This window comes from Zalophus californianus, chromosome 13 (assembly GCF_009762305.2).
Source record: "Zalophus californianus isolate mZalCal1 chromosome 13, mZalCal1.pri.v2, whole genome shotgun sequence".
In the NCBI taxonomy this organism is placed as follows: Eukaryota; Metazoa; Chordata; class Mammalia; order Carnivora; family Otariidae; genus Zalophus; species Zalophus californianus.
Window position 1 is genome coordinate 91,396,047 of NC_045607.1, and position 26,695 is coordinate 91,422,741.

At 37.6% G+C, this 26,695-nt stretch overlaps 1 protein-coding gene across 1 annotated transcript in view; it reads left to right on the forward strand.

Annotated features, from left to right (window-relative positions):
* The window catches only part of AUH (AU RNA binding methylglutaconyl-CoA hydratase), a 346,329-nt gene that overhangs the window by 14,043 nt on the left and 305,591 nt on the right, over positions 1 to 26,695 (forward strand). Inside the window, 1 exon segment of the mRNA XM_027615423.1 lies at positions 23,122 to 23,208. Within this exon segment, the coding sequence (XP_027471224.1) occupies positions 23,122 to 23,208 (87 nt within the window).

A 26,695-nucleotide genomic window follows, 5' to 3' on the forward strand; every position in this document is an offset into this window, starting at 1 on the left:
CCTGAGTGATAAGAGTGCCTTTTTGTATACTAAAGAGTTGACTCAAGGCTGGGGTTCCAGGGGTCCTTACTTAGATAGCTTTAGGGTGGGGACTGGCCGCCAGAAGAATCAGTCATGGGATTAAAGGGTTAGAACTTTCAGTCCCACTCCCCCAGTCTCTGAGGAGGGGAGAAGAGCTGGAGATTGAGTTCAGTCACCAAAGGATTTGGTGCCTATGTAATGAAAACTCTATAAAAACCCATAAACAATGGGGATTTTCTAGGTTGGTGAACACATCGATATTTTGGGAAGGTGCTGTGCCCAGAGAAGGCATGGAAGCTCCATGCTCCCCCTCTGTCTTACCTTGCTCTATGTATCTCTTCAGCTTGGCTGTTCCTGCCTGAGTCTTATCCTTGTAATAAACTGGTAAATGTAAATACAGTGTTTTCCCAGGTTCTGTGAGTCATTCTAATGAATTATTGAAGCTGATGAGTTTGTGGAAACCCTTGAATTTATAGCTGGTCAGTTAGAAATTTGGGTGCCTCCTGGGACTAGTGACTGGCATCTGAAGTGAAAGCAGGCTCATGGGCCTGAGCCTTTAATCTGTAGGGTCTGGTCTAACTTTGGGAGTTAGCATCAGGATTGGAATTAATTGTTGGATGCCCTTTTGGCGTGGCATTGGAGAATTGGTGTGGAACCCTGTGTCCCTCCCCCTGCCCCCAATTGGTATCAGGAGGAGGATTTGCCACATTGACTCACAGACTCAGGAAAGTGCTTTACTTACTATTAGTGGTTTATTATAAAGGATAGAATCCAGGAACAGCCAAACGGTAGAGTGCATAGGGCAAGAGTAGGGTGGAGGGTGAACACATGTGTTCAACAACCTGAAAGCTCCCTTGAACCTCATTGTTTATGGGTTTTTATGAAGGTTCTGTTACAGAGCCATGATTGATTAAAACATTGGCCTTTGGTGATTGAACTCAATCTCTGGCCCCATCCTGCTCCCAGAGGTTGAGCGGTGGGGCTGAAAATTCCAGCCCTCTATCCGTGGCTTGGTCTTTCTGGTGAGGAGCCTCTGTTCTGAAACTCTTCAGAGGCCCTCCAACAGTCACCTCATTAGCATAAACTTAGGGATGGTTGAGGGGGGCTCGTTATGAATAAAAATAGAAAGCACTTCTATCACTCAGGATAGTTCAAGGATTTTTAAAGCTCTGTGCCAGGATCCTGTGAAAAGGACAAATATATTTTGTATTATACCATAGGTTTTTAAAAAAATTTTTTGCATATGCGTATCTAAGTTTTCTAGCTCCATCTATTGAAAAGATTAACTTTTCCTCCATTGAATTATCTTAGGACTTTCTAAAAAATCAGTTGACCGTATATATGTGAGTTATACCCAGGCTGTCTATGCTGTTCAGTCTCAATTACTGTGTACACATCTTGGACATATTTAGTTAAATTTATTCCTAAGTATTTCATAATTTTTTGATGCTACTATAAGTGGCATTTTCTAATTTAGACTTTTGATTTTCTGTTGCTAGCATGTGGAAATACAATTGATTTTCACATATTGTCTGAATATATATGTGTGTGTATATATATCTCCTACATATATACATATATCCTACAACCTTATTAAACTCACTTTTTAGTTCTGGGAATCTTTTTTTTTTTTTTTTGTAGATTCCTTGGGATTTTTCTTTGTAGGTAGTCATCTGTAGCCAGTTTTACTTCTTCCTTTTTAGTATGTTGGACTTTTATTGTTTCTTATTATATCAGTTGGGATCTTCATTATAGTGTTGAACAAAGCTGATGAGAATGTCCATCCCAGCCTTCTCTCAGCCGAAGAGGGAAGGCATTCAGTCTTTCACCAATAAGTATACTGTTTGCTGTGGTTTTCTCAGAAATGTGCTTTTATTAGGTTGAAAAAGGTTCTATTCCTAGTTTGCTGAGGATTTTTTTTTATCACGAATAGGATGTTACATTTTGTCAAATTTCTTTCTTTTGTGTCTGTTAAGATGATCATATCTTTTTTTCCCCCAGTCTCTTAAAAATGGTAATTATCAGTTGATTTTCAGCTGTTAAGTAACCTTGTATTCCTGTAATGTAATTCCTGTATTCCTTCTTGGTCATGATGTGTTACTCTTTTTACATATTGCTAGATTTGATATGTTAACATTTGGTGGAGGGATTTTGCAGCTCTGTTCATGAGGGAAATTGAGGTGTAGTTATCTTGTAACGTCTGTGTCTGGTCTTGGTCTCATGAAATGAATTGGAAAGTGTTCCAATTTTGTTTCTTCTGTTTTGCTGAAGAAGTTATAAAGAATTGGTGTTATTTCTTCTGTAGTTGTTGGGTAAAATTCACCAACAAAGCCATCTGGGTCCAGTTTTCTCTGGGGGAAGATTTTTTAACTGTGAATTTAATCTCTTTAGTAGATACAGGGCTATTCAAGTTATCTGTTTCTTAAGTTTGGGTAATTTGGGTCTTTTAAGGAAACTGTTTTATCTAAGTTTTCAAATATATTGGCATAAAGTTCATAATATTCCCTTATCTTTTTAATATCGACTGAATTTCTAGAGATAGCTTTCATTTTTAGTATTGATAATTTGTGTCTTTTTCTTAAATTCTGGTAAAACATTTATTACTTTTCTTGATCTTTTCAAAGAACTAGCTTTTGGTTTCATTGCTTCATTTTTTCTTTCCTCTGTTTGCTTTAGTATTTATTCGTTATTTTCTAGATTCTTAAGGTGGAAGCTTAGATCATTGGTTTTAAACCTTTTTTCGTTCCTAATAGAAGCTTTTAATATTATAATTAATTTTAATTTTTTCATTTGCACATGCCAGAGATACCATTAAAAAGAACTCAGAGTACTCCTGGCCTTTCTGAGGAAGTAGTAATTACTGGCTGTTGCTAATTCATTTCTAACCCTATTTCCATTGAAAAAAATTCCTTAAGTAAGGGGCGCCTGGGTGGCTTGGTCGGTTGAACCTCCCACTCTTGATTTTGGCTCGGGTAGTGTTCTCAGGGTCCTGGGATTGAGCCCTGTGTTGGGCGCTGCACTCAGTGGGGAGTCTGCTGGAGAGCTCTCTCTCTCCCTCTCCCCCTCCCCCTGCTCTCTGTTTCTCTCTGAAATAAATACATCTTAAAAAAAATATTTCCTAAGTAATATTTTATGCTCTATAGATATTATTTTCTTTTTAAGAAATAGGAAGTACATGTTCGTATAATCTGCAGATTTACCCCTCTGTCACCCTTGCCCCACTGTAACATGTTCCCCTGCAAAGCAGCCCATTGATCGGCATGAAGGATCACCTCACCCCCCTAGTTGGGCTAATCCTCACAAATAGAGTGTGTGCTGGGTGAATACTGGCCCCACCAAACTTGTTCATATCCTAATCCCCAGAACCGGTCACTGTGACTTTCTATGGCACAAGGGACGTCATACTTATTAATAAGTTAAAGATCTCGAGCTGGGGAGATTACCCTGGACTATTTGGTGGGCCCAGCGTAAAGACAAGGGTGTCTACAAAAGGAAGGCAGGAGGACTGGAATCTCGGAGGCGGGAGGCAGATGGGAAGGACCTGGTGGTGTAGGGAAGTGGCCACGAGCCAGGGCCTGTGGCATCTGACCGTCTCAGGGCCTCCAGTTCATACTTCTGACCGAGGACTGGAGGCTGGTCCCACTAAGCTGGCACTGAGTTATAGGAGACTGATACCAAGTGTGTAAGGTCTTGCCGCTCTGGACACCTCTCCCCTCCTGCCCTGTCCCCCACCTTCCTCCCCTCGCTGGCCTCTGACAGACAGAGCTCATGCTCCTCTCACACTCACTGCTCCCTTAGCTTGGGAAGACCTCTGCACAAATGTCATCTCCTTAGAGAACTGTTCCCTTGCCATTTTAGCCACCCTCCCCGACAGTTTCCTATTTTAGCTTCTTCTTGGCACTTTTCAGTTCCGGAATTTATTTTTTTACTTGTGATTTTGTGATCAGTCTGCTTCTGCTTCTCCTGCAGATCCACTGATTCCCTGGAATTAGGGCAGGGGCCCATTATCAGAACAGTGCCTGGACCGTCAAAGGTACTGAACAAACAGTTCACGGGAGGAAGAATTGAAGGGTTTTGGTTGTTGAGGAAGTAACATTGGCAGCGTATTGTGGTTTTGTGAAGTCAGCTTATACTTTGATACATTGCACGTGTAGGTGGCTTGTGGGTGAAGAAGAGTGACTTGTTCGAGTTCTGTCTCCTCATCCTCCCTTATTAAATGGACCCTTCTAAACTGCAGGCATGTCTCAGAGGAGCAGAGCTCTATCTTTTGGGGAGATGAGAGAATGGGCCTCTCCAGAGGTGGGCAGCTCAGCCGGAGGTGGCTGGCCTGGGCTCCTATCTCTCAAGGCCCCTCGCCAGGCCTCCCAGTGAGGTCATGTTGCCTTCAGCGGGGAAGAGGGCACTGGAGGCCACAGGAGCTCCTGCATGTGGAAAGCCCCTGTTACGTTATTGCAGGAGGCCAGGGGGTGTAATTCAGCCTGTGACCCTGGGTGGGGTTCCGTGTAGCTCCAGGGGCTAGAAAGGCAGAGCTTAAAAATTTAGGAACAAATCGAAGGTTTATCAGTCGGCTCCTGGCAGTTGAGATTTAGCAGCACAGCTTGCTTTCTGAGGGGTTCCCTTGGGAACCAGAGTTAGTCTAGATTAAGGTTCAGCAAACGTTTTCAGTAAAGAGCCAGATATTTTAGGCTTTCTCGGCCTCTTACAGTCTTTGTCATCTATCTGTCATCTGTCTATCGATCTATCTATCTATCTATCTATCTATCTACCTATCTTTCTATCTCACTTATTTTTATAAGGCTTTATAAAACAAGAATGACCAATTTTAGCTGGGTGCAGACTGGCCTGCAGGCTGTAATAGGCTCACCCTGGTCCAGACTTGATTTCTTTTTCCCCTTTGCTGGTCCACATGTGTTCCTGGGACCTAGCCCCTCGACCTGCAGCTGGAGAAGCCAGACTGAGTTCTGCTGAGCTCCACAGAAAGATGCTAGATGCTGGTCCATGGAGACTGTGCCTCTAAGCATATAGGGAAAGTGCCCTTTTTTCTTGTGAGATTGATGAACGATCCTGCAGAAAGCTCTACAACTCACAGTTGTACAAGTGTGTAGTGGCTTTGGGGCCCCTGTCAATTAGGATCTTGAGGTTTATGTTCCTGGAAACCCCCTCATTAGAATTTCCATTTGAATAACTTAGGACTTTCAGGTCAAAATAAAGTTTGAGAGATGGAGGTAGTATTTTCACATTCTCTAAAATAAAAGTAAAGGCCACATGATTAATAAATTAAATACCAATATGATGTATTCATTAAAACATTTCTGAAAATAGCACACACTTTCCGTTGTTTTCTCTTTTCTCACTATAAACTTTTGGTGATTTTCTTCTCTCGAATTGTATGAAATATCTGTGCTTGGTTATTGAGGTAGGAAAGATGTTAGGGCTCAAAGCCGATGGCCAAGAAAGAATTCTTGAGACATCTTTGGTGTAAAAACGTGGTTTTATTAGAGCACAGGGATGGGACCCATGGGCAGAAAGAACTGCAATGGGGTCAGGAGGAGTGGCCCATTACGTACTTTCAAGTTGGGAGGGGGTTAGGATAGGGTAAGTCTCTAAGGAATTTGGAAGCAAGGTTTCCAGGACCTTGAGGGGGCTAGCTATTGTTGGGAAAAGGTCATTTATTACCATCTAGTAACACCTGAGTCATGAGACCCTTCAGATGTGTATCGGTGGGCCGTATGCTTGGGGGATGATTGCCAACAGGTATCTTGGCGCGGTTGGGGGGGGGTAGAGATAAAGGAAGTTTCCACAGGAATTTTTACATGTTAAAGTAGCCTTTACAGGATCCTGGTGGGGTGGGGTTGGGCTAAGATTGCCAGTTGCCCTTAGCAAAGTGTCAACCTCAATGCACTTGAGTCCCTAGAGGAAGGTCACTCTGCCTGTTTCAAGGACTTGTCAACGGGCTGTAGGTAGTAAGGAAATTTAATAATTTCTCTTCTGCTTTTGTCTCCTACATCAGTTATGTTTGTGACAGACCACCCCTACTTGGTGTTTTTCTTAGTGTTGTTTTGCTCCAGCAGGAACATGCCCCTGGAGGATCTCCCTGTCCCTTTCGAGGCTTATTTTTAAAGCTTCTGATATCTTTACTGAGTGCCCAGGGTGTTCTGTACATTTTCTCAGTTCCTGATGATCATAAGGTGAACACCAGAATTGTTCACACCGTAGCTCCCTGTTGATGTTCTTTCTTTGATAACTGCCTGTGAGTGGGCATTTCAGCTTAAAGCTTAAGGGAACCCGCTGCAGATTATGGGAGCTCTTTCTCTGAGTGACTCTTCTCTGGTTTCCTGTTCTGCAAATTCCAGCCACCTAGCCTCCCTGCTTGCTCTGTTTAGGCCCCCCTGCCTTGCACCCCATCCTGGAAAGCACCCTTAGAAAGAAAGCTGGAGCAGTCATCACACTTCCCACTCAGTCTGTCACTACCCGTTGATCAGCATCTGAAAGAAGTTTCCAGTATTTGAAGGAAAAAGGCTAGTCCAGTACACTTACTCCATCATAGTCATAGCTGGAAGTTTTCAGTTCCCTTTGGTGGGGAATGGTGTTTAAGTACCAAGATCTGGGTGCTAACCCTGCTCATTGTCCCTTGGTGTCTTTGTCTCTAGGCACTTGTAATGGATAGAGCTAAGAGCTATTTAGATAAATGAATTACACTGCATTATATATATATGTGTGTGTGCATATACATATATATGTGTGTGTATATATATATATATGTGTGCACACACACACACTCCTATCAGTATCTGTATTTATATATCGAAAGCCATGAGTTCATGTTGACAGCTCCATTTCCAGTTCCTCACCATAGGATTCAGTCTCCTCTTCCATTCATTTTTTGTTTTTTTAAGATTCTATTTATTTATTTATTTGTCAGAGAGAGAGAGAGAGAGTGCACAAGCAGGGGGAGCGGCCGAGGGAGAGAGGGAGAAACGGATTCCCTGCTGAGCAGAGCCCAATGAGGGACTTGATCCCAGGACCCCGGGATCATGACCTGAGCTGAAGGCAGACACTTAACTGACTGAGCCACCCAGGTGTCCCTCCTCTACCATTCTATACTTGTGTTATCTGAAATATATTTATTCATTTGCTCAATTCTGTAATATGCAGAAAATAGTTTCAGAATTGCGGAATTGATACCACTGTGATAAACACACTTTCTAACTAGGCTTCAAGATTTACTTAGAGTATTTATGTCTTTACACTGAGGGTATAGAGTAAAAACACTGTGTTGAAAGTTATTTATGTCATTTCTTGTTCAGTGTAATTATGTTTTATTCATACGAAATGAAGTTAGGTTTCCTCGCTTTTGTTTTTTTTTACTTTGAATATATGAAATAATCAGTATGGTTTCAAAAGTCAAAACTATACACAGAAGTGTCACTACCCACTTCCTCCCTCCAGTCCCTTCCATCTGATTCCCACTCTTGAGGGCATTAATGAATCTCATTAGTTCCTAGTTTATCCATCATGTTTCTTTCTTTTTTTTTTTTTTAAGATTTTATATATTTATTTGACAGAGAGAGACACAGCAAGAGAGGGAACACAAGCAGGGGGAGTGGGAGAGGGAGAAGCAGGCTTCCCGCCGGGCAGGGAGCCCGATGCGGGGCTTGATCCCAGGACCCCGGGATCATGACCTGAGGTGAAGACAGACGCTTAACGACTGAGCCACCCAGGTGCCCCCATCATGTTTCTTTTCTGCAAAATTAAGGATATGCTTGTGTACCTACTTCCATTCTTTCTTATGCAAGTAGCATTTTGTATATATTCTTTGTATTTTTTTCAGTTAATAGTATATCCTAGAAATTAGTTCATAGAAATGTGATGATAGCTGGAATTATATGAGGGGTTAATGAGCCTTTCTGAAGATGGAGATCTTACCACAGTGGGCATGCTGTGATGGAACCGATCCTGATTCTGCAGGGGAGAGAAAAATGGCACCACCTTAGGAGAGAAGACTTCCAGTAAGCCAGAGAGCCTGGGATGCTGGATAGAAGGAAAGTTTTGGGTTTAGGATGGTAAAAGGACACCTTGAGGAAAAATGAAGCTCTGTTTATTAGAGCCTTGAATTCTGATAAAATTCTATGGCAGAGCAGTCCTTTTTATTAAATGGAGAGTTATTATAAATGACCTTGAGGAAAATTTACTGTATAATTAAAAAAAATTTTAAATATTAGTGTTTTTAGAGCAGTTTTAGGTTCACAGCAAAATTGAGCGGGGCAGTTCAGAGATTTCCCATATACCCTCTGCCTTCATACACACGTAGCCTCCCTCATTAGCAACATCTTCCACCAGAGTGGTACATGGATCACGTCTCATGAACCTACACTGACATGTCCTACTCATGCAAAGCCTAATTTGCATTATAGTTCACTCTTGGTGTTAGGCGTTCTCTGGATTTGGACAAATGTATAATGACATGTATCTACCATTACAGTATCATGCAGAATAGTTTTGCTGCCCTAAAAATCCTCTGTGCCTCACCTGTCATCCGTTCCTCACAAACCCCTGGCAACCACTGATCTTTTCCACTGTGTCCCTAGTTTTACCTTTTCCAGAATCAGCAGTTCTACCTGGAATGATACCAGAATCATACACTGTGTAGCCTTTTCAGATTGGCTTCTTTCATTTAATAATATGCATTTAAGATTCCACCATGTCTTTCCATGGCATGATAGCTCATTTATTTTTATTGCTGAATAATATTCCACTTTATAGATGTACCACAGTTCATTCATTCACTTACTGAAAGACATCTTGGTAACTTCCTAGTGTTGGCAATTATGAATAAAGCTGCCATAAATGTCTGTATACAGATTTTTAAGCAGACATAAGTTTTCAACTCCTTTGGGTAAATACCAAGGATTGCTGGATTGCATGTTAAGAGTATAGTGGTATTTCCTTGTTTTAATTTGCATTTCTGTGACGACATATGTGGAGCATCATGTGTTTATCTCCAATCTGTATATCTTTGATAAAGTGTCTGTTAAGATCTTTGGCCCAGTATTTTTTTTTTTTTTTTTTAAGTAGGCTCCATGCCCAACATGGTGCCTAATGTGGGGCTTGAACTCACGACCTCAGCTGAGATCAAGACCTGAGCTGAGATCAGAAGTTGGATGCTTAACCGACTGAGCCACCCAGGCGCCCCATTTGGCCCAGTTTTTAATTGAGTTGCTTGTTTACTTGTTGAGTTTTAAGAGTTCTTTGTATATTTTAGATAACAGTCCTTTATCAGATATGTCTTTTGCAAATATTTTTTCCCATTTATGGCTTGCCTTTTCATTTTCTTGACATTATCTTTTGCAGAACAGAAGTTCTTCATTTTAATGAAGTCCCTCTTATCCATTATGTCTTTCATGGATCATGACTTTGATGTTAGAGATGTACCTTGGATCTGTAGACTAAGTTGGGAAGAACTGACATCTTGACAATATTGAGTCTTCCTATCCGTGAACATGGACTATCTCTCCACCTATGTAGTTCTTTGATTTTGTTCATCAGTTTTGTAGTGTTCCTCTTACGAATCGTACACATATTTTGTTAGATTTATACCTACGTATTTCATTTTTGGGGGTGTGAATGTAAGTGACACTGTGTTTTTATTTTCAAATCCCATTTGTTCCTTGTTGGTATATTGAAAAGCAATTGGCCTTTATATATTAACTTGCATCTTGCAATCTTGGTATAATTGCTGATTCTAGGGAATTTTTTTTGACTCTTGGATTTTCTACATAGTAGGCAGTCATGTCATCTGCAAAAAAAAAAAAAAAAATGACCGTTTTGTCTTCCTTCCCAGTCTATATTACTTTTTACTTCCTTTTCTTGCCTTATTGCATTCGTAAGGACTTCTAATATGAGATTGGAAAGGTGTGGTGAGAGGGACATCCTTGCCTTTTGCTTGATCATAGTGGGAAAACTTTGAGTTTCTCACCATTATTTATATTAGCTGTGGACATTTTTAGATATTCTTTATCAAGTTGAGAAAGTACTCCTCTATTCCTAGTTTATCAAGAATGCATATCATGAATGGGTATTGAATTTTGTTATATGCTTTTTCTACATCTATTAATATGGTCATGTGATATTTTTTCTTTTTTTAGCTGCTGATGTGGTGGATTACTTTGATTGATGTTTGAATGCTGAACAGCCTTGCATACCGGGGATAAATCCCACTTAGTTATGGTGTATAATTTACTTTTAAAAAAGAAGATGAAGACTCATGTTCTCTTGCAATTACTGTGTGGGTTCATTAAACCTTTTTTATGAATCTCAGATGCATCGTGGGTTCTTTTTCATATCACTATTTATATTAGTAATTTCATCATCTAGGAATGGATTTATTATTACTTATCACTTATTCCCAGCTATGCTAAGGAAGACTACAGTACAGAAATGAAGAATGATGGAACTGTCCAGAAAGATGATGTAATGGTCAGATCATTGCTTTTTTATTGCATTGCCTCAAGAATTGCATCATCTTTTAAAAATTTAAATGAAATCTGGAGGCACCATCTTTGTAGTCTTTCTTTTAGCTTTTATTGAACACACTTAAGAATCTAGAATTTTTAATTTTCTGCCTCAAATGACCAGGAGTAGAAAGTTGACAGAGGAAGATACTTCATAGTTATCAGATGAATAAAATAATCATCAAGAGAGACGGCAGGATTCCAGGCTCTAATCATGAAGGTGAAGTTGATCATATAAGGGAAATCGTAGACTGTGAGTTGTCAGGTGACAATATCCTGGATGAGTTTTCTCGAAATCAAGAATTGGTGAGTGAGCACTTTATTTCTGTGATTTTTATAAAGGAAATGTGGAATTTGCATTCACTTAGTCACTTGGTAGGAAGGACTCTCTTATGCAGTGTTTTGTGACAAGCACTCGGACATTCCATTTTGCTAAAAGGATGTGTGTCAGTATTCTTGTATTTCACGTAATGTTTGTGCATGATCATTTACTTGATACAGCTTATATGGGGAAAGTGCTGAAGGTTAGTATGTACATAGAGGTGATAGGAAGGGAAATGAAAACAAATCATTGGCTTTGTTGTTCTAAGGTTCATAGATCTGAAAATGAAAGTATTTTACAATCAGGGTACAAAGAATATGACTGTTTTAACAAAATTGTGAGCTGTCAAAATTTTCAAAAGCACTGCATTTCTACAATGCAAGTTCAAAAAGAACTACAAGTAATGATCATCTATTAGAGATATATTTGAAATCTGGTATGTTTTTATAAAACTATATGTTCCAGGTTCATACGTATCAGTTGATGGACAATTTTGTTCAAATGATGTATGCCTTTTCATGTGTGTTTGTGTGGGTTTATGTGAGTATATATCCATATATATGTATGTCTTTGTAGTGTGTGTGTATGTCCACATATATGCACATACTAGGAAAACTGAAAAATATGGGTTTCGTATATTTACATTTTGACTAAAATGTCATATTTGCTTTTTCATTTTTCTTTTACTTTTCTGTAAATTATTTATAAAATGACCCAAATATTAAATAAAATACAAAGGGTTTATCAGCCTCAGCTGAGAAAGTGTGTTGATTATTTCTCTTGGTCTACTGAGGGTTAAGGTAATGTACCTGAGTGGGTCATTGCCCTCAGCAGTTGACGATTATGCATGCCTTTCAAGAACACATGGAATATTCATGAAAGTTAACCATCTGCTTGGTTGTAAAACCTCTACAGATTTGAAAGGCTGTGTTCTGTGACTGCAAGCAGTTAAGGTAGAAGTCATTTACAAAAAGGTAATTAGAAGCAGTCTTCATACTTTGGGAAATTTAAAATAACTTCGAAATAACTTATAGCTCAACAAAGGAATCTTAATGTAAATTAGAGCATGTTCAGAATTACATTCTAACAAAATACTTTAAATGTTGTGTAATATAGTTATGATTGTACTTGAGGAAAGAATAAAGTCTTGAAATGAATAAACTGAGAATCCAGCTTAAAAAATGGCACAGATAGCTGCAGGCTAAACCTAAATAGGCCAGAAGGAAGGGAATGACGGGGAGCATACCCTTACGACGCAGAAGACACACAGTAAGTAGGGAGGAGAATAAAGCCCAAAGCTGGTTCTCTGAAAAGTCCAGTGGTTGAACTTCTGGCAAGATTAAATCAAGGGTGAAAAAACAAACGATATTCAGATTGAAAAAAGAGGCCATAAGTATCAATTCCATAGACATTAAACTGGTAAGATAATGTTTGCCAATAATTGATGCCAATGAATTTGTAATTTTTAGGTGAAATAGATAAATTATTGCAAAATAAAACTTAACCAACACTGACTTAAGAAATAGAAAATTGACTAATCCCAGAACAGTGAATATACCTGGCCAGATGATTGCAGAAAGGCATTCTGCACAGAAATGTATGGAACAGATCATTCCAATCTCATATACGTTCTTTGAGAAAATAACAAGAGACCCTTACCCAGCTCCTTTTGTGAGGCTAGGCTAACCTGGATACCCACACCACACTAGAGCAGTGCAGGAAAGGAAAAGAAGCCTAGTCTCCGGGTCTAGGGGGACACCTCTCCAGGACAGTGGGAGCATCGTCTCCTTCTGGTGCTGCAGATAGAGCTGCCTGGAAATCCTTGTTATCTTGAGCTGATGTTTGGGTTGAATGGGAGGAATAAAAGCCCTTTTGGGGTGGGAACGAGAAAGACCAAGGTGTTTGGATTGACAGCACGTGTATGGACACAGAACAATTCAGAAATGTTGACTTTGATAACTAAACAGTCACGCTCTACAAATTGTGAGGCATTTCATCTTCTGTGGAGCAAAAGGCAATTAAGGCTACCATTTCTTATCCAGTAGTTGGGCAAAACTTAGCAAGTGTGGCAGTGCCAGGCACAGGTGCAGTACACTGCTTCTGGCAACATGTGGAGGTCAGAATACTTTGGAGAACGATTTGGTATTAACCTTTAGAGACTGCTGTCTCCATCCATATGATCCGGCCACTGTACTCCAAGGAAAATGACTTAACACAATGATCTGCTAGACTGAGGTGGGGAGATTTCTAGGCATTCAGGGGGAATAGCTAGTTTTCAAAGCATCTAGTTGGTACACAGCTTACGTACAAAGGTGCTCTTTCGTGAGACTTTTCCAACTGGTCTGTGGGTGACAGTTACTCCCGCCATCTTCCCTTTCATGGCTGTCCTTGCATTTCACGAGTCAGTCTTGATCTTCCTTGCTTCCAAAAGCTGCTGAATTGCCAAAAAGGTCTTTGTTTTTTTTTTGTTTTGTTTTTTTTTAATACGAGTGTTAAGAATTTCAAATGGGATCCTATTCTTATTCTGGCAGTTTCCAGTTCTTTGCTTAGTAAAGTTCATATGGAATTGTTAAATGCTTCTTGATTACTATATGATTTTTCAAGAGTTTGCTCCAAAGGAGCTGGAAAAATTGGGTGACGTTGCCGAAGTAGAACTCCTTTGTTCATGTGAGAAAGTTTTTCCACGTGACTAAAATTGATAATGAGCCCCGCCTTATTCTAGCAATAAGTGATTTGCATACATAGATATATGAGCTAATGAGTGGACGGAGGGGAGATGGTCCCAGGGATCTCATTGAGATACATTTCCAATACAAGTTTACTTTTAATATCTAATAGTTATCAGATGTACATTCCATTTTTGCTTCATTCGGTTGTATGCCAATTAATACTTGTAATGAAGTCAGTCCAGAGGAAAACTTTTAAAGTTAGTGCTTTATCATAGTTACAGGAAATTTAATAAAAATTAATTAAATCCATATACATATTTCATTGCAAAGAAGTATGACAGGAATCAGTAAAAGTTTTCTATGCATAAATACTGAGTACATCAGAAAAAATAGTTATAGGAATGTGAAGTAGAAATACCAGTTCATACAGGACAGAAATGATGTAATATTTCTTATTGTTAAGCAAGGATTTGTTCGTATGTTTTAGACATGGGTGATTTTGTGAATCAGATCACTACGGTTGCACTGGATACGCGGACAGTGATCTAAGTTGTTTTGTAAGATGCCACTGTTTACGAGTGCACTGCAATCTTTGCAATTGTTTAAACTTAAGTGACGAAAATTTTTTAAATGTCATATAAAAATTTTCAGGACAGCCTATTTTTCAGAATTCTTTTTAGCAGTATTGGGAACAAAAAAGTTTGAAGACCATTGGCTTAAAGCAATAGATCTCAAGAGGGATGGTAACACTCATTGGGGAGCATATTGGAATTCTGGGGGAGTTCTTTGGTTGGCACAGTGATTGAAGGGCCTTATGGTCCTTCAGTTGGGGGCCAAGGAAGCTAGACATCCTGCATTGTATAACAAAGAATATTACTGTTTCTCCTAACTTTATTCTAAAGTCCTACTGGACTAGTCCACTGCAAATATGAATGAGAAGAAATTTAACACTTAGTAATCTTGAGGCATATTTAAAAGAAGGAATTTATATAAAACACTAAGTCCAGGAATTTTAGGAGAGGGCCATTTTAGTGGGCAATATTTAAGTGAAATAGATATTTTCTCAAAATTGTTATATAATAACTCCATGCATCGTCTATTTGGTGTATTAAATATCGAACTATATATTTAGATGGAAAGAGTTTGCAGTAGGGCAGGAACTGCAAAAGCAATATAAGTATTGAAAAATATGTAACCTAGAACCAAATACTAAATTTTCAGTAACGTGAAAAGCAGATCTTACTGAATTTCATTCTACTTTCTCAGTAACACCAGTATGATCGCACTATTTAATACTGTAACGTGGTCCACACCCTTGCCACCCCCCCCACCCCTCTAGCACTTTTCTGTTCCTTTTTCACCCCAAACATTTACCACTTCCTTTGTTGGTTACTTACCAATTTTTTTATTGTCTTTTCATCTCCCTTGCTTAAAAGACACAGTGAAAAGAACAGCCCTTTTGAGGAGTTCGGGTTTAACAAAGAGGAGAGAAATCGGTAGTAGCTAGAGGGGGTAGAGCATATGGAGTCAGGAATTTTTTTTAAACAAAGTTTTTAATTGAGTTATACGTATAGAAAATTGTACAAATCTTAAGTGTATAATACATTTCTATGAAATGAACTAATCTGTGCAGTCAGCACCCAATTTAAGAAATGAACATTACCATTACCAGCATATCACAGTCCATCCCTGATGCCTCTTCCTGTCATTAATCATCCCTCACCCAAAGCTACTGGGGGTTATTCTGATTTTGATCACCAAATCTAATTTTGCTTGTTTTCAAACCTTATGTAACTGGAATTATCCAGCATGTACTCTTTCAAGGTTGACTTCTACTCAACTGTGTCTGTGGGCTTTGGTTTATACTGTTCACCTAGGAGTAGTATAGTCATATTCCTTGTGGGAATATTTCACAATTTACCATTCTATTGTCAGTGGTTGTTCGGGGTGTCGCCAGGTTTTAGATGTTCTGAATAATGCTTCTGTGAATATGCTTTTATTCTACATATCATGTATTTCAGATATGGGTGTTTGCACTTGGGGTGGAATTACTTTCCAAGGTGATTTTTTTTTTTTTTTTTAAGAATTTGTTTGTTTATTTGACAGAGAGACAGCGAGAGAAGGAACACAAGCAGGGGGAGTGGGAGAGGGAGAAGCAGGCTTCCTGCTGAGCAGGGAGCCTATGAGGGGCTCGATCCCAGGACCCTGGGACCATGACCTGAGCCAAAGGCAGATGCTTAACGACTGAGCCCCCCAAAGTGATTTTAACCAATTTTTACTCCCAACAGCATTAAATCAGAGTTCCCGTTGCTCTGTACCTTCACCAACACTGTAGCTGTGTATTGCTTATAAAGCTGTGTTTTTAATTTGTATTTGCCTGATGAGTAATCATGTTGTGTTCCTTTTAATGTCTTCATTAGCTAATTGGATGTCCTCTTTCTAGAAGTATCTGAATCTTTTGCCTGCTTTTTGTACTCAGGTCACTTACCTTTTTCCTTCTGCTGTTTAGTGCTTTGTACAAGCAGAACTTTTATTTCAGGCATTTTTCTCAGGCATTTTTATCCCACTCTCTCACGTGCATATTCATTCTCTTAATGATATTTTTTAATGAACAAAAATTTTTAATTTTAATGAAGTCCAGTGTTTTCCTAAGTCTTTGGAAAAATCTTTTAAAATTTTGTGTATACCAGAGTCTTGAAGATATTTTTGATTTTCATTTAGAAGTTTGATTGTCTTACTTTTCACATTTTAGGTTATAATTTATCATGGATTGATTTGTGTGTGTGTGTGTGTGTGTCTGGTATGAAGGGTCAAGAATTGTTTTTTATCACATGAACATTCATTCAGTGGTTCCAGCCTCATTTATCAGAATGTCCATCTGGACTCACTCCCACAGTGCCATCATAGTCATAAATCAAATGGGTCTTTTTTGGACTTGCTATTTTGTTCCATTGGTCTTTTTCTCTCTCTTTGAGGCTGTATTACCTTTTCTTAATTATAATAGCTTTATAATAACCTCTTCCTATTTTAGTATAAATTTTCCAATTCTTTCTTCTGCAAGAGGCATTGAAAATGCCCTTTGCATTCTCAGCTTGTCATTTTCCCAAAGCATTGGGATTTTGATTGGAACCACATTGACTCTCTTAATTTGGAGAGAATTTACATCTTTCAGTATGAGGTCTTCTAACACATGAGCATGATGTATTCTTCCATTTGTTTAGTTCTTTAATTTATCTCAGAAGATTTTGTGGTTTTTGTGTCAAGACCTTACTTATCTTTTGTTAGAGTTATTTCTTGGCTCCTTGATTTTTGCATGTTACTGGAAATGGTATCGTTTTTAAATTGCACACATTTCTTTTGCTAGTATACATGAAGACAGTTGATGTTTGTTTATTGAACTTATATTCATCAGCCTTACTAAATTCACTTTTCACGATTTCTAAATTCCTTTGACTGTTCTTCTTGTACAATTAAGTCATTTGCTAATAATGACAGTTTTATTTTTTCCCTTCTGATCTGTGTAATTTAATTTTTTTTCTTACTATACTGACTAGTATATTTGTTACTGTCTTTAGTAATTGACCTGTAAAGGTGATGTTAGTTATAGATATTTTATAATTACTCTTTATCAGATTCAAAAAGATTCCCTTTTCTACCCAGTTTGCTATGAACTTTTAATTAAAAATGACTGTTGATTAGGTATGACACCAAAAGCCCATGTGATTAAAAGATTGATAAGTTGAACTTCGCTGAAGTTAAAACTCAAAAAAAAAAAAAAAATCAAGAAAGTGAAAAAAGCCACGGATGGGGAGAAAATATTTGTAAATCTTATTTCTGAGAAAAGACTTGTATCCAAGATATTACTTTTAAAACTCAATAAGAAGATGACAAATTGTCCAGTAAAAAAAATGAGCAAAAGATTTGAAATGACATTTCACCAAAGACCTGTATGAATGGCTAATAAGCACATGAAATGACGCTTAACCTCATTAGTCATTAGGGAAATGCACACTTAAAACCATAATAGATACCATTTCACTCCCATAAAATGCTATAAAAAAATGGCAGACTAGTGTTGGTGGCCACACCGAGGTGACAGGGACCCTTAGGTGTTGCTGATAGGAATGTAAACTGGTGCAGCCACTATGGAAAAACAGTGACAGAAGGGTTTTTTTGTTGTTGTTAAATAGAAATTTACAATATGACCCAGCTGTTGCACTCCTGTGTGTCTACTCAAGACAAATGAAAACATTTGTCTACACAAAATCTTGTATGTGAATGTTCATAGTAGTATTTTTCATAATAGTCAAAAAGTGGAAACAACCCAGATGTCCATCAGTGGATGAATGGATAAACAGAATGTGTCTCTGTTCCTGCAGTGGAATACTGTTTGGTAATCAAAAGGAAAAAGTACTGACTGATTCATTCTTGTAACATGGGTAAACCTGAAAAACACTGTGTCTGCTATGTGGAAGAAGGACACAGAGGACTGTCTGTTGTATGAGTTTATTCATATGAAATATCCACCGAAGGCACAGTTTTAGGAAAAAAGTGGTTACCTGGGGATGAAGGTGGGAACAGGGAATGACTGCAGGTGAGTGTGAGGGATCTTTTATGATAATGGAAATGTTTGAAAATTGCATGGTGGTGATGGTTGTACAGCTCTGTAAATTTACTAAAAGTTACTTATTTGTATACTTAAAATGACTGAATTTTACTTTATGTAAATTCTACCTCAAGATGATAAAGAATGAGTTGAATTTTAACTACTCTTTCCATGCCTACTGAAAATTTATATGATTTTCACTTTTATGCTATTAATTTTATAAATTTAAACACTTAATATTAAACCAGTCTTCAGTCTTAGACTGAATGTAACTTGGTCTTGATAGATTGTATTTTATTTATGTTACCACTATGTATGATTTACTAATATTTTGTTTAGGATTTTTTGAGACTATGTTTATGAGAAAGATTAGCCTGTCGTGTTTTTTTCTTAAAATGTTCTTAATCAAGTTTTTGTTTTGCAATTCTCCATGTAAGTGTAAGATTGATGTTAATTTTTTTTTAAGTTTTTTTTTTTTTTTTAAGTAATCTCTGTACCCAATGTGGGGCTCAAAATGGCAACCCTGAGATTAAGAGTCCTCTACCCACTGAACCAGCCAGGCGCCTTCCCCCCTCCAATTTTTTTCATTATATGTTTGGAAGAATTTACTATTGGAGTCACATGGGCATGTAGTTTCCTTTGTAGAAAAGTTTTAAATAATGTATTCACTTTCTTTCATGTGTATTTGTGTTTTCAGGTTTTCTCTTTGTCAGTTTTAATAAGTTGTGTTTTTCTTGAAATGTATCCATTTCATGTCCTTTTCAAATGTATAGGGCCACGGTTGTTAATAATCTCTTGTTTTAATCTGTGTAAAATCTGTAGTATTATCCTCCTTTTCATTCTTACTATTAGGATTTGTGCCTTCTTTGATTTTTCAGTCTTGCTAAAGTCTATCATTTGTTTTAGTATTTTTTCAAATAAGCAACTTCTTTGATTTTTTTTTTTCCTGAACATTTGTTTTCTATTTTTTAAAAAAAATTTTGTTCTAGTTTTTACAATTCTACTTTGGGGGTTAATTTTTTTCTATCTCCTATTTCTTGGTAGGAATACTTAATAAGGATATTTGCTTGCTTGCTTTGTTGGTTACTGTGGGAGTTTTTTTAAAATCCACTGCGGTTGTAGATTTGTCAGTTTTTCTTTTTGGTTCATCAGTTTTATATATTTTGGGGCTGTCTTATTTTATATATGCCAGTTTAGAATTCCTATGACTTTTTTTTTTTAAGATTTTATTTATTTATTTGACAGAGAGAGGCACAGCGAGAGAGGGAACACAAGCAGGGGGAGTGGGAGAGGGAGAAGCAGGCTTCCCGCTGAGCAGGGAGCCCGATGCGGGGCTCGATCCCAGGACCCTGGGATCATGACCTGAGCCGAAGGCAGATGCTTAACGACTGAGCCACCCAGGTACCCCTAGAATTCCTATGACTTTTAGTGGACTATCATATTTATTATTATAAAAAGACCGTCTAGCTTGAGCGATTATTGTTTGCCTGAGATCTCCTTTGTCAGATATGGGATGACTTCACAAGTTTCCTTTTGGGTAGTGTTTGTGTGGTTTTTACCCTTTTACTGTAGCTATTCTGTGCCCTTATCTTCTAAGGCATCTCTCATAAGCAGTAAACTCTACTCTCATAATCTGCTGCCTGAAGAATTCCCTGTGGTGTCTCTTTTGGTGTGGGCCTGTTGGTGACAAACCTCGTGTGTGTGTGTGTGTGTGTGTGTGTGTGTGTGTGTGTAAAGTCTTCATTTCACCATCATTTTCGAAGGATAGGTTTGCTTAGTTTAAAATTCTAGATGGGTAATTACTTTCTTTTCCTAGTTTAGAGCTGTCATCCACTTTCTGTTGAGAAGTCGGCTGTCAGTCTTACTCTTTGAGCTGGTGGTCTTGGTATGGTTTTCTTTGTGTTTACTCTGTTTTATATTTAACCTTCAGGAGTCCCAAACAAAAGCCTGTGGTGTTCCTCTTTGGCAAGCCCTGAGCTCCAATTTTTTTCCCATTTCTGTGAGATTGTTTAGGAACTTTTGTCTTGACGTTGTCATACATTCTGACTGTCTTAGCTGTTCTGCATTGTCCTCAACTAGCTGTCTTATGTTTTTTATCTAGGGTTTCATGAAAGAATTGGTCTGATAATAAGCTCTTCCGTTAGAGCTGGCAGTGAAAGTCCACATAATTGCCTTTTTTTTAAAGGTGAGCAGTATTACAGTGTTACTATAGCTGATGGGAATGGTTCTTGAAAGAGGGATACTGTTGACGATGCCAGCCAGGAAAGGGGTAATTGCTAGAGTGGTGGCCCTGAAGAGAGAAGAAGGGGTGGAATTTAGTGCATGAGTTGGTTTTGGTCATGAGTTAGTTCACCTGAAGTAACAGGAGGGAGGGCAGAGTGTAAGAGTTTAAACCTGGTGGGTAGGTAGATTTGGTGGTGGGTGTTGGTGAAATTTTTCTTCTGAATGCATCTGTTTTCTTAGTTGGTGTCAGGTTTGGGTAGGAGGTGTGAGGCTTACAGAGAGAGAGGAGTTAGGAAATGGTCTGTAGATGAGTGTAAGGGTGAACGGAGCAGGGAGATACCGTAGGATTGCCTGGTAGCACAAAGGCTCGCTCCGCTGAAGTGAGTGGGCATGGACGTGGGGGATTTAAAAAGTAAAAAAAAAACATGCCAGACCTCAAATAAAACTGTGATATTATCAAATAAGAAATTTGTAAGCTGGAAGGACAGAGGCGAAACTATACTTTTAGGTTCTGAATGTTCAAGATTGTGCGGTATGTTTCTAAAGTAAAAACAAAAAGGGTATTAAAATTTTTTAAGTGTAGTCTCAAGGTCACAAATGTTTAACATTCCATGGAGAAAGGTAATTATTTCTAAAATAAACCATGAATCTCATGTTCCCATGAAGTCCCACCTAGTTGTGTGGGTTAGGGCCACCACGTCTTCCACCTCTGCTGGGACTGGTGTGTGTGAATGGGCTGCACGTGTCCAGAGCAAACCCCGATTCCCTGAGTTCCCGGCATGGCTTCCGACACCTAGTCTCTCTAGCCGGGGTGTGGATTTCAAAGCGTGGAATGGATGTTGGTGAAAGCCCCCTTTGGAGCATTGGTTAATGCATTAGAGGGGCACGCTCATGGTGTAGCCCACACTGAGGTTGGAGGATGTGATGGATCCATGATGCAGTTACCTGGGGCTCCTTCAGGACCACCTCATGCAGAGTTCCTGTGTGTCCCATCGCCTTTCTCCTCTTTGTTGCTTTGACTCCCCTTTCATCTTTTCCCTCCCCAATATGGCACTGCATTTAGCTACTTTTATGAACCAGTATGTATACTAAGCAACATTTTATATTCTCAATTTAAATTATATTCTCAGGGTTGAACAGTTTTTTCTCTTACCAAATATATCCAAATGACTTAGAATTTTTTGGCTCTAAAAATATTTTTCATGGAAAAAACTAATTATGAAGACATATATCAGGTATTCAAAAATGTTTAAAGACTAATATATTGAGTACCCATCACCTAACAAATAAGATTGACGTTCTCTGTGACCATTGCCAATCACATCTCCCTTTCCACAGAGGTCACCACCAGTTGAATTTGGTATTTATCATTTCCATGCATATTTTAAATCCCTAAATGGCTTTCTTTTACTATTTATTTATTTATTTACTTAGTAAGCTATATGCCCAGTGTGGGGCTTGAACTCACAACCCTGAGATCAAAAGTCATATGCTCCACTGACTGCTGACCCCCTAAATAGCATTCTTTTAAAAAAACGTTGTATAAATGGTTATTATCCTATGTATGTTTCTGTAAATATAATAATATATTGTTATTAAATATGTAAATTCATATTGATGTTATATTTTAAGGTATAATAAATATACATAGTTATATGTTCTTCAACATTTAGATTTTTCCATATTTATACTTTAATTCCTTTATTTTCATGCTGAACATGTAATATTCTGTTGTATAAATATATCTTAATTTTATTAAAATTTTTCTGATGGATATTTAGGTTATTTCTGATTTTTTTTGCAACTTTATATATGTTACATTGAATGCTACTGTATATTCCTTGGGCATCTGTTTGAGATTTTCTAGGGAATGTATAGCTAAGAACTGATGGACTGTAGGGTATGTGCTCTGTCAGTTGCAGTTCTCAACTCCCACAGGAGTGTGTGGGCTTGGGGTGTCCCAGCCTTGGCTGGCACTTGATATTACATCTAATCCCAGTTACTTTATGATGGACTCATAACAGAGTAAGCAGCTGAGTGTGTACCTTCTATGCTGTAATTTTACTTTGTATTTGTTCATAAATGGGAGCCTTTTCTCATACAGTTTTATTTTATTAAAAAGAATGCCTTTGTTGAGCCACAGAGTGAGTGATCCCTTAAGAATTCCTTTTGTCTGCTCCAAATCTATGATTCTGTGATAAACTCATATTTGTGAAATTGTCAGTTTGTTCAGATGTTAACTCTGCAGCCCCCTACGGCGGGCATCCATGGAGTCAGACTGATTGTTAGTGATTTGCCCTTCCCACTGGCTTGACATTTGCACTGCTTGGCCAAAGTGGTGCTGGTCAGAGTGCCATCATCTCTGGAGGAGCCAAGGACGTGACATCAGTCTGTAGTCCTTTATGTTAATAGGAATGGATTCGTTTGTATTATTAAATTAACAAATATTTAAAAATTTAATAGTTTTAGTTTTTAATAGAGTAATACTGGTAGATATAATCTAAAGTAAGTCTCTTCCTCTAAGAGTGTAAAGGGGTCCTGAGACACCACAGTTTGAGAACCACTCCTTTAGGCACATGGTAGCCGTACAAGCAGATTTTTTATTCTTCCTCATGCTGGTCTTTGAGAAGGAAAACTTAAGTAATATTCCTTTAATGGATAAATTCAGTTGATATTCAAGTTACATATGAATCTTACATAAATTTTCAATTCATTACCTTAAAATCTTGTTTATAACTAGATTATATTTGTAAATAAAATGCTTTGCAGGTGCTGACCTTAAGGAGAGAGTCAAAATGAATCCCAGTGAAGTTGGTCCTTTTGTCTCCAAAATAAGAGCAGTGATTAATGAAATCGGTAAGCTCAATTAAACTCCTTTTAGCATGCTGAAGATGACCTTAAATGTCAGATTTAGAAAGTTGCACACTGTCCTTATATATAAGCTTTGGCTAAAGTACTTATGTAATTAGATAATCATGATCTGTAGCTGGTTGCTGCGGAGAGAAATGTGATATATTGAATTTGAAAAATTGTGAAAAATATATATTTAAAGATGCCTCCTATATGTGATGACATGGCATATGAAGGTAGCTATTAGCAAACAAATAGAATATCTCCCTGATAATTGCATAGACATATATTTATAGATTTGGTGTTGTTTTGTTGTTTGCATAAATAGGATCATACTATTTCCTTAGAATTATAGACTTCTGGGTAATATTTATGTCTCAGTACATATCAACTTACTTTATTATTAATACTTTTTAATATATTGCAGTGTAGTGATCTAAGCATTGTCTCATCCAAAATTTTAAATTGCTTCATTAATGTATAGAGACTTTTTTCCATTTTTGTTATTTATAATAAAGCAATGAGTATCTTTGTATCAAGTCTTTCAGAGCATTAGTATGTGTACTTATAGGATAGATTCTGAACATGGAATTGCAGTTCTAGGTATCATGTGTTCATTTTACATTTTAATTATTTTTGCCAGATTATATTCCAAGAAGATTGAAATAATTTACATTCCCATCAATTATGTGACAATACTTGTTTCCTCATGTTTTTGCCAGCATTTAATGTTGCTGCTTTTCAAATTTGCCAAGGTTAAAAAAAAAAAAAAAGACATCTTAGCATTTTATTTTAATTAATTTTTTGACATCTTTGCATCTTAATTTGCTTTTCCCCAGATGCTTGTGTGATGTTTTATCTTTTCACGTTAGACTGCGTCTCCCCTTCTGCACGCTGCATTTTCACATCCTTCCTCCTCTTCTCTGTAGCGTTATTTAATGAACAACTGGTTACTTATTTAAGAGCCACTTTGTAGTGGTCTTTCGTTGTTACGTGTATTACAGATACTGTCTCTGAATGTGCTACCCTAATTCAATTCGAGTATATAAATTGAAAACCTTTACTATCTTGAGGGTATGAAATTCCCTTCATTATTCTTTTTCTTTTCTCCTTGAAGATTTTCTTTGGTAATTCCCACACATCAGTTCTTACCAAATGAATTTGGAATTATTAGTTTTTAAAGCAAGGAAGAAAAATACTGTCACGGGACTGTGATTGGAATTTCTCTCAATCTTATTTAGAAAGAATTGACATTGTTGTGATATTGAATCTTTCCATCTGTGATCTGTATGGGTTTCATTCTGTGTGTGTGTGGGGGGGGTGTCATCCCTTTTTTTAATGTCCTTCAAGAAAGTTTTCTTCACATTTGCCTTGCTTGGTCTTCCATCTTTTTTTCCAGGTCAGATTTATACTTGCTATTTTGTAGCATTTATTCCTTTGAATGGGATCTTTTTCTCCTGTTTCTGTTGAAGTCTGATTATTGTAGTTCTGTAGGAAAGTTACTAAGTTTTAAGTGCTTATTTTATATAACACCAACTTGATAATTACTTTTATTAGCTGTTGTTATTTCTCAGTTAATTTTCTTGTGTTTTCCAGGTGAAAGTTCATTATCTATAAATAATGCTATTTTTATTTTTGCTTTTCCCAGCATTTTAATCTCACATATTTTTCATGTGTTATATTGGCTAAGGCCTTCGGTACAGTACTCAGTTGTTGGGGTGTGTTCGTCCCTATCTTCCTTATCTTTAGTTGATTTTGATGAATGCATTTGATATTTTGCCAATAATTAGCAAGTTCAGGGAGTTTTCTTCTGTTTCACCTTGTTAGGAATTTGTCACTGTTTTTTAATCAGGAACACGTGTTAAAGTTTGTCAAATGCTTTTTCGATGTATGTTAGTATTTATGCAGTTGACCCTTGAACAACGTGGGGCTTAGGGCTGCTGACCCAACACGGTTCAAAATCTGTGTATTTCTTTTGACTCCTCCAAGACCTAACTACAGAAGCCTACTTTTGACCAGAAGCCTTACTGATAACAGAAACAGTTGAATAACACATGTCTTATATGTTATGTGTATTATATAGTATATTCTTATAATAAAGTAGTAATATTTTAATATTTCTGATATTAATATAATAATCTTAGAATAAAGTAAGCTAGAGAAAATAAAATGTTATTAAAGAAATCATAAGGAAGAGAAAATACGTTTACAGTACTGTTCTATATTTATTGAAAAAAAGCTCCATATAAATGGACCTGCACAAGTCAAACCTGTGTTGTTCAAGGGTCCGCTGTAACTGGTATATACCCTTTAGTATGCTAAATTGTATTAATAGAGCTATTAATGCTGTGCTGGCTTTGTGTTACTAAAATAAACCCTACCTGGTCATTGTGGTTAGTGGTTATAGTGGTTTTTAATATAAACTGCTGAATCCAATTTTTATATGTTTTGCTGTAATCATGAATGAGATTAATCTTCTAGTTCTTTTTTTGTGTTACCCTTTTCTGGCTTGGTATCAAGGTTGTATAACTTCATAGGATGAGGTGAAAAGCTTTCTGTCTTTTTTTCTGTGCTATAAAGGGAAGTCATCTGTTATTTCAGAGTTTAGTTGAATTTGACCATGTAACATCTTTTGGGGTCTTGTGTGGTTTTTTTATTGTTTACTTGTGTTTTGTTTGTTTTTTAGAATTAAGTTTTAGAATATATTTGTTTTGATTTCTGGAATGGTGGTTGTTACCTTTCTATCTTTTTTAAATCCTGTGTGCTGTTTCTAGCGACTCTCTTTTGCTTCTCTCTTCTGCTTCAGCCTCATGGTCAGATCACATGTCCCCTGAGGCAGAGCATGGACTTGGTTTCCACATTGGTCAGGGAGCATGACCTTGGAAGAGGAAGTTGATGTTGTCTTTAACTTTGTATGTACGGCCGGGGAGTGGCTGAGACTGGTCCTGTTGTAAACATCACGTTGATGTTTCTTCCAAGCTTCTTTTCATTTTATTGATTTTGAAATTCACATTTTTCTGGGACTTCTGAAATGAAGAACTGTTTCTGTTTTTGCAGTGGCACTTCCTTTTCACTGATGGTACCTGTAGCATTTCTGTCTGGATCCTAATCCCGTCTGCTTTTTTCTGTCCAACGAGTTCCCCAATTTTTGTTAATGGTACTTTTTATTACATTACAGCAGACATAGAATTTTTAAGTTCTCTTTTGTGGTGAGTTACTGAGATTTTGGGGGGCAGATAGAAACTAAGTGTCTTGATCTAATCTACTCATTTAATATATTAAACCAGGGCAGGCAAACTTTTTCTTAGGCTTTGTATGGTCTCTTTTGTAGCTACTCAACTTTTTTTTTTTGAAGACTGTTTTCCTAGAGCACTTTTAGGTTCACATCAGAATTGAGGGGAAGGTATAGAGATTTCTTTTATACTCCCTGTCACCACATATGCACAGCCTCCTTTGTTATCAACATCTGCAGAGTGGGACATTTATTACATTT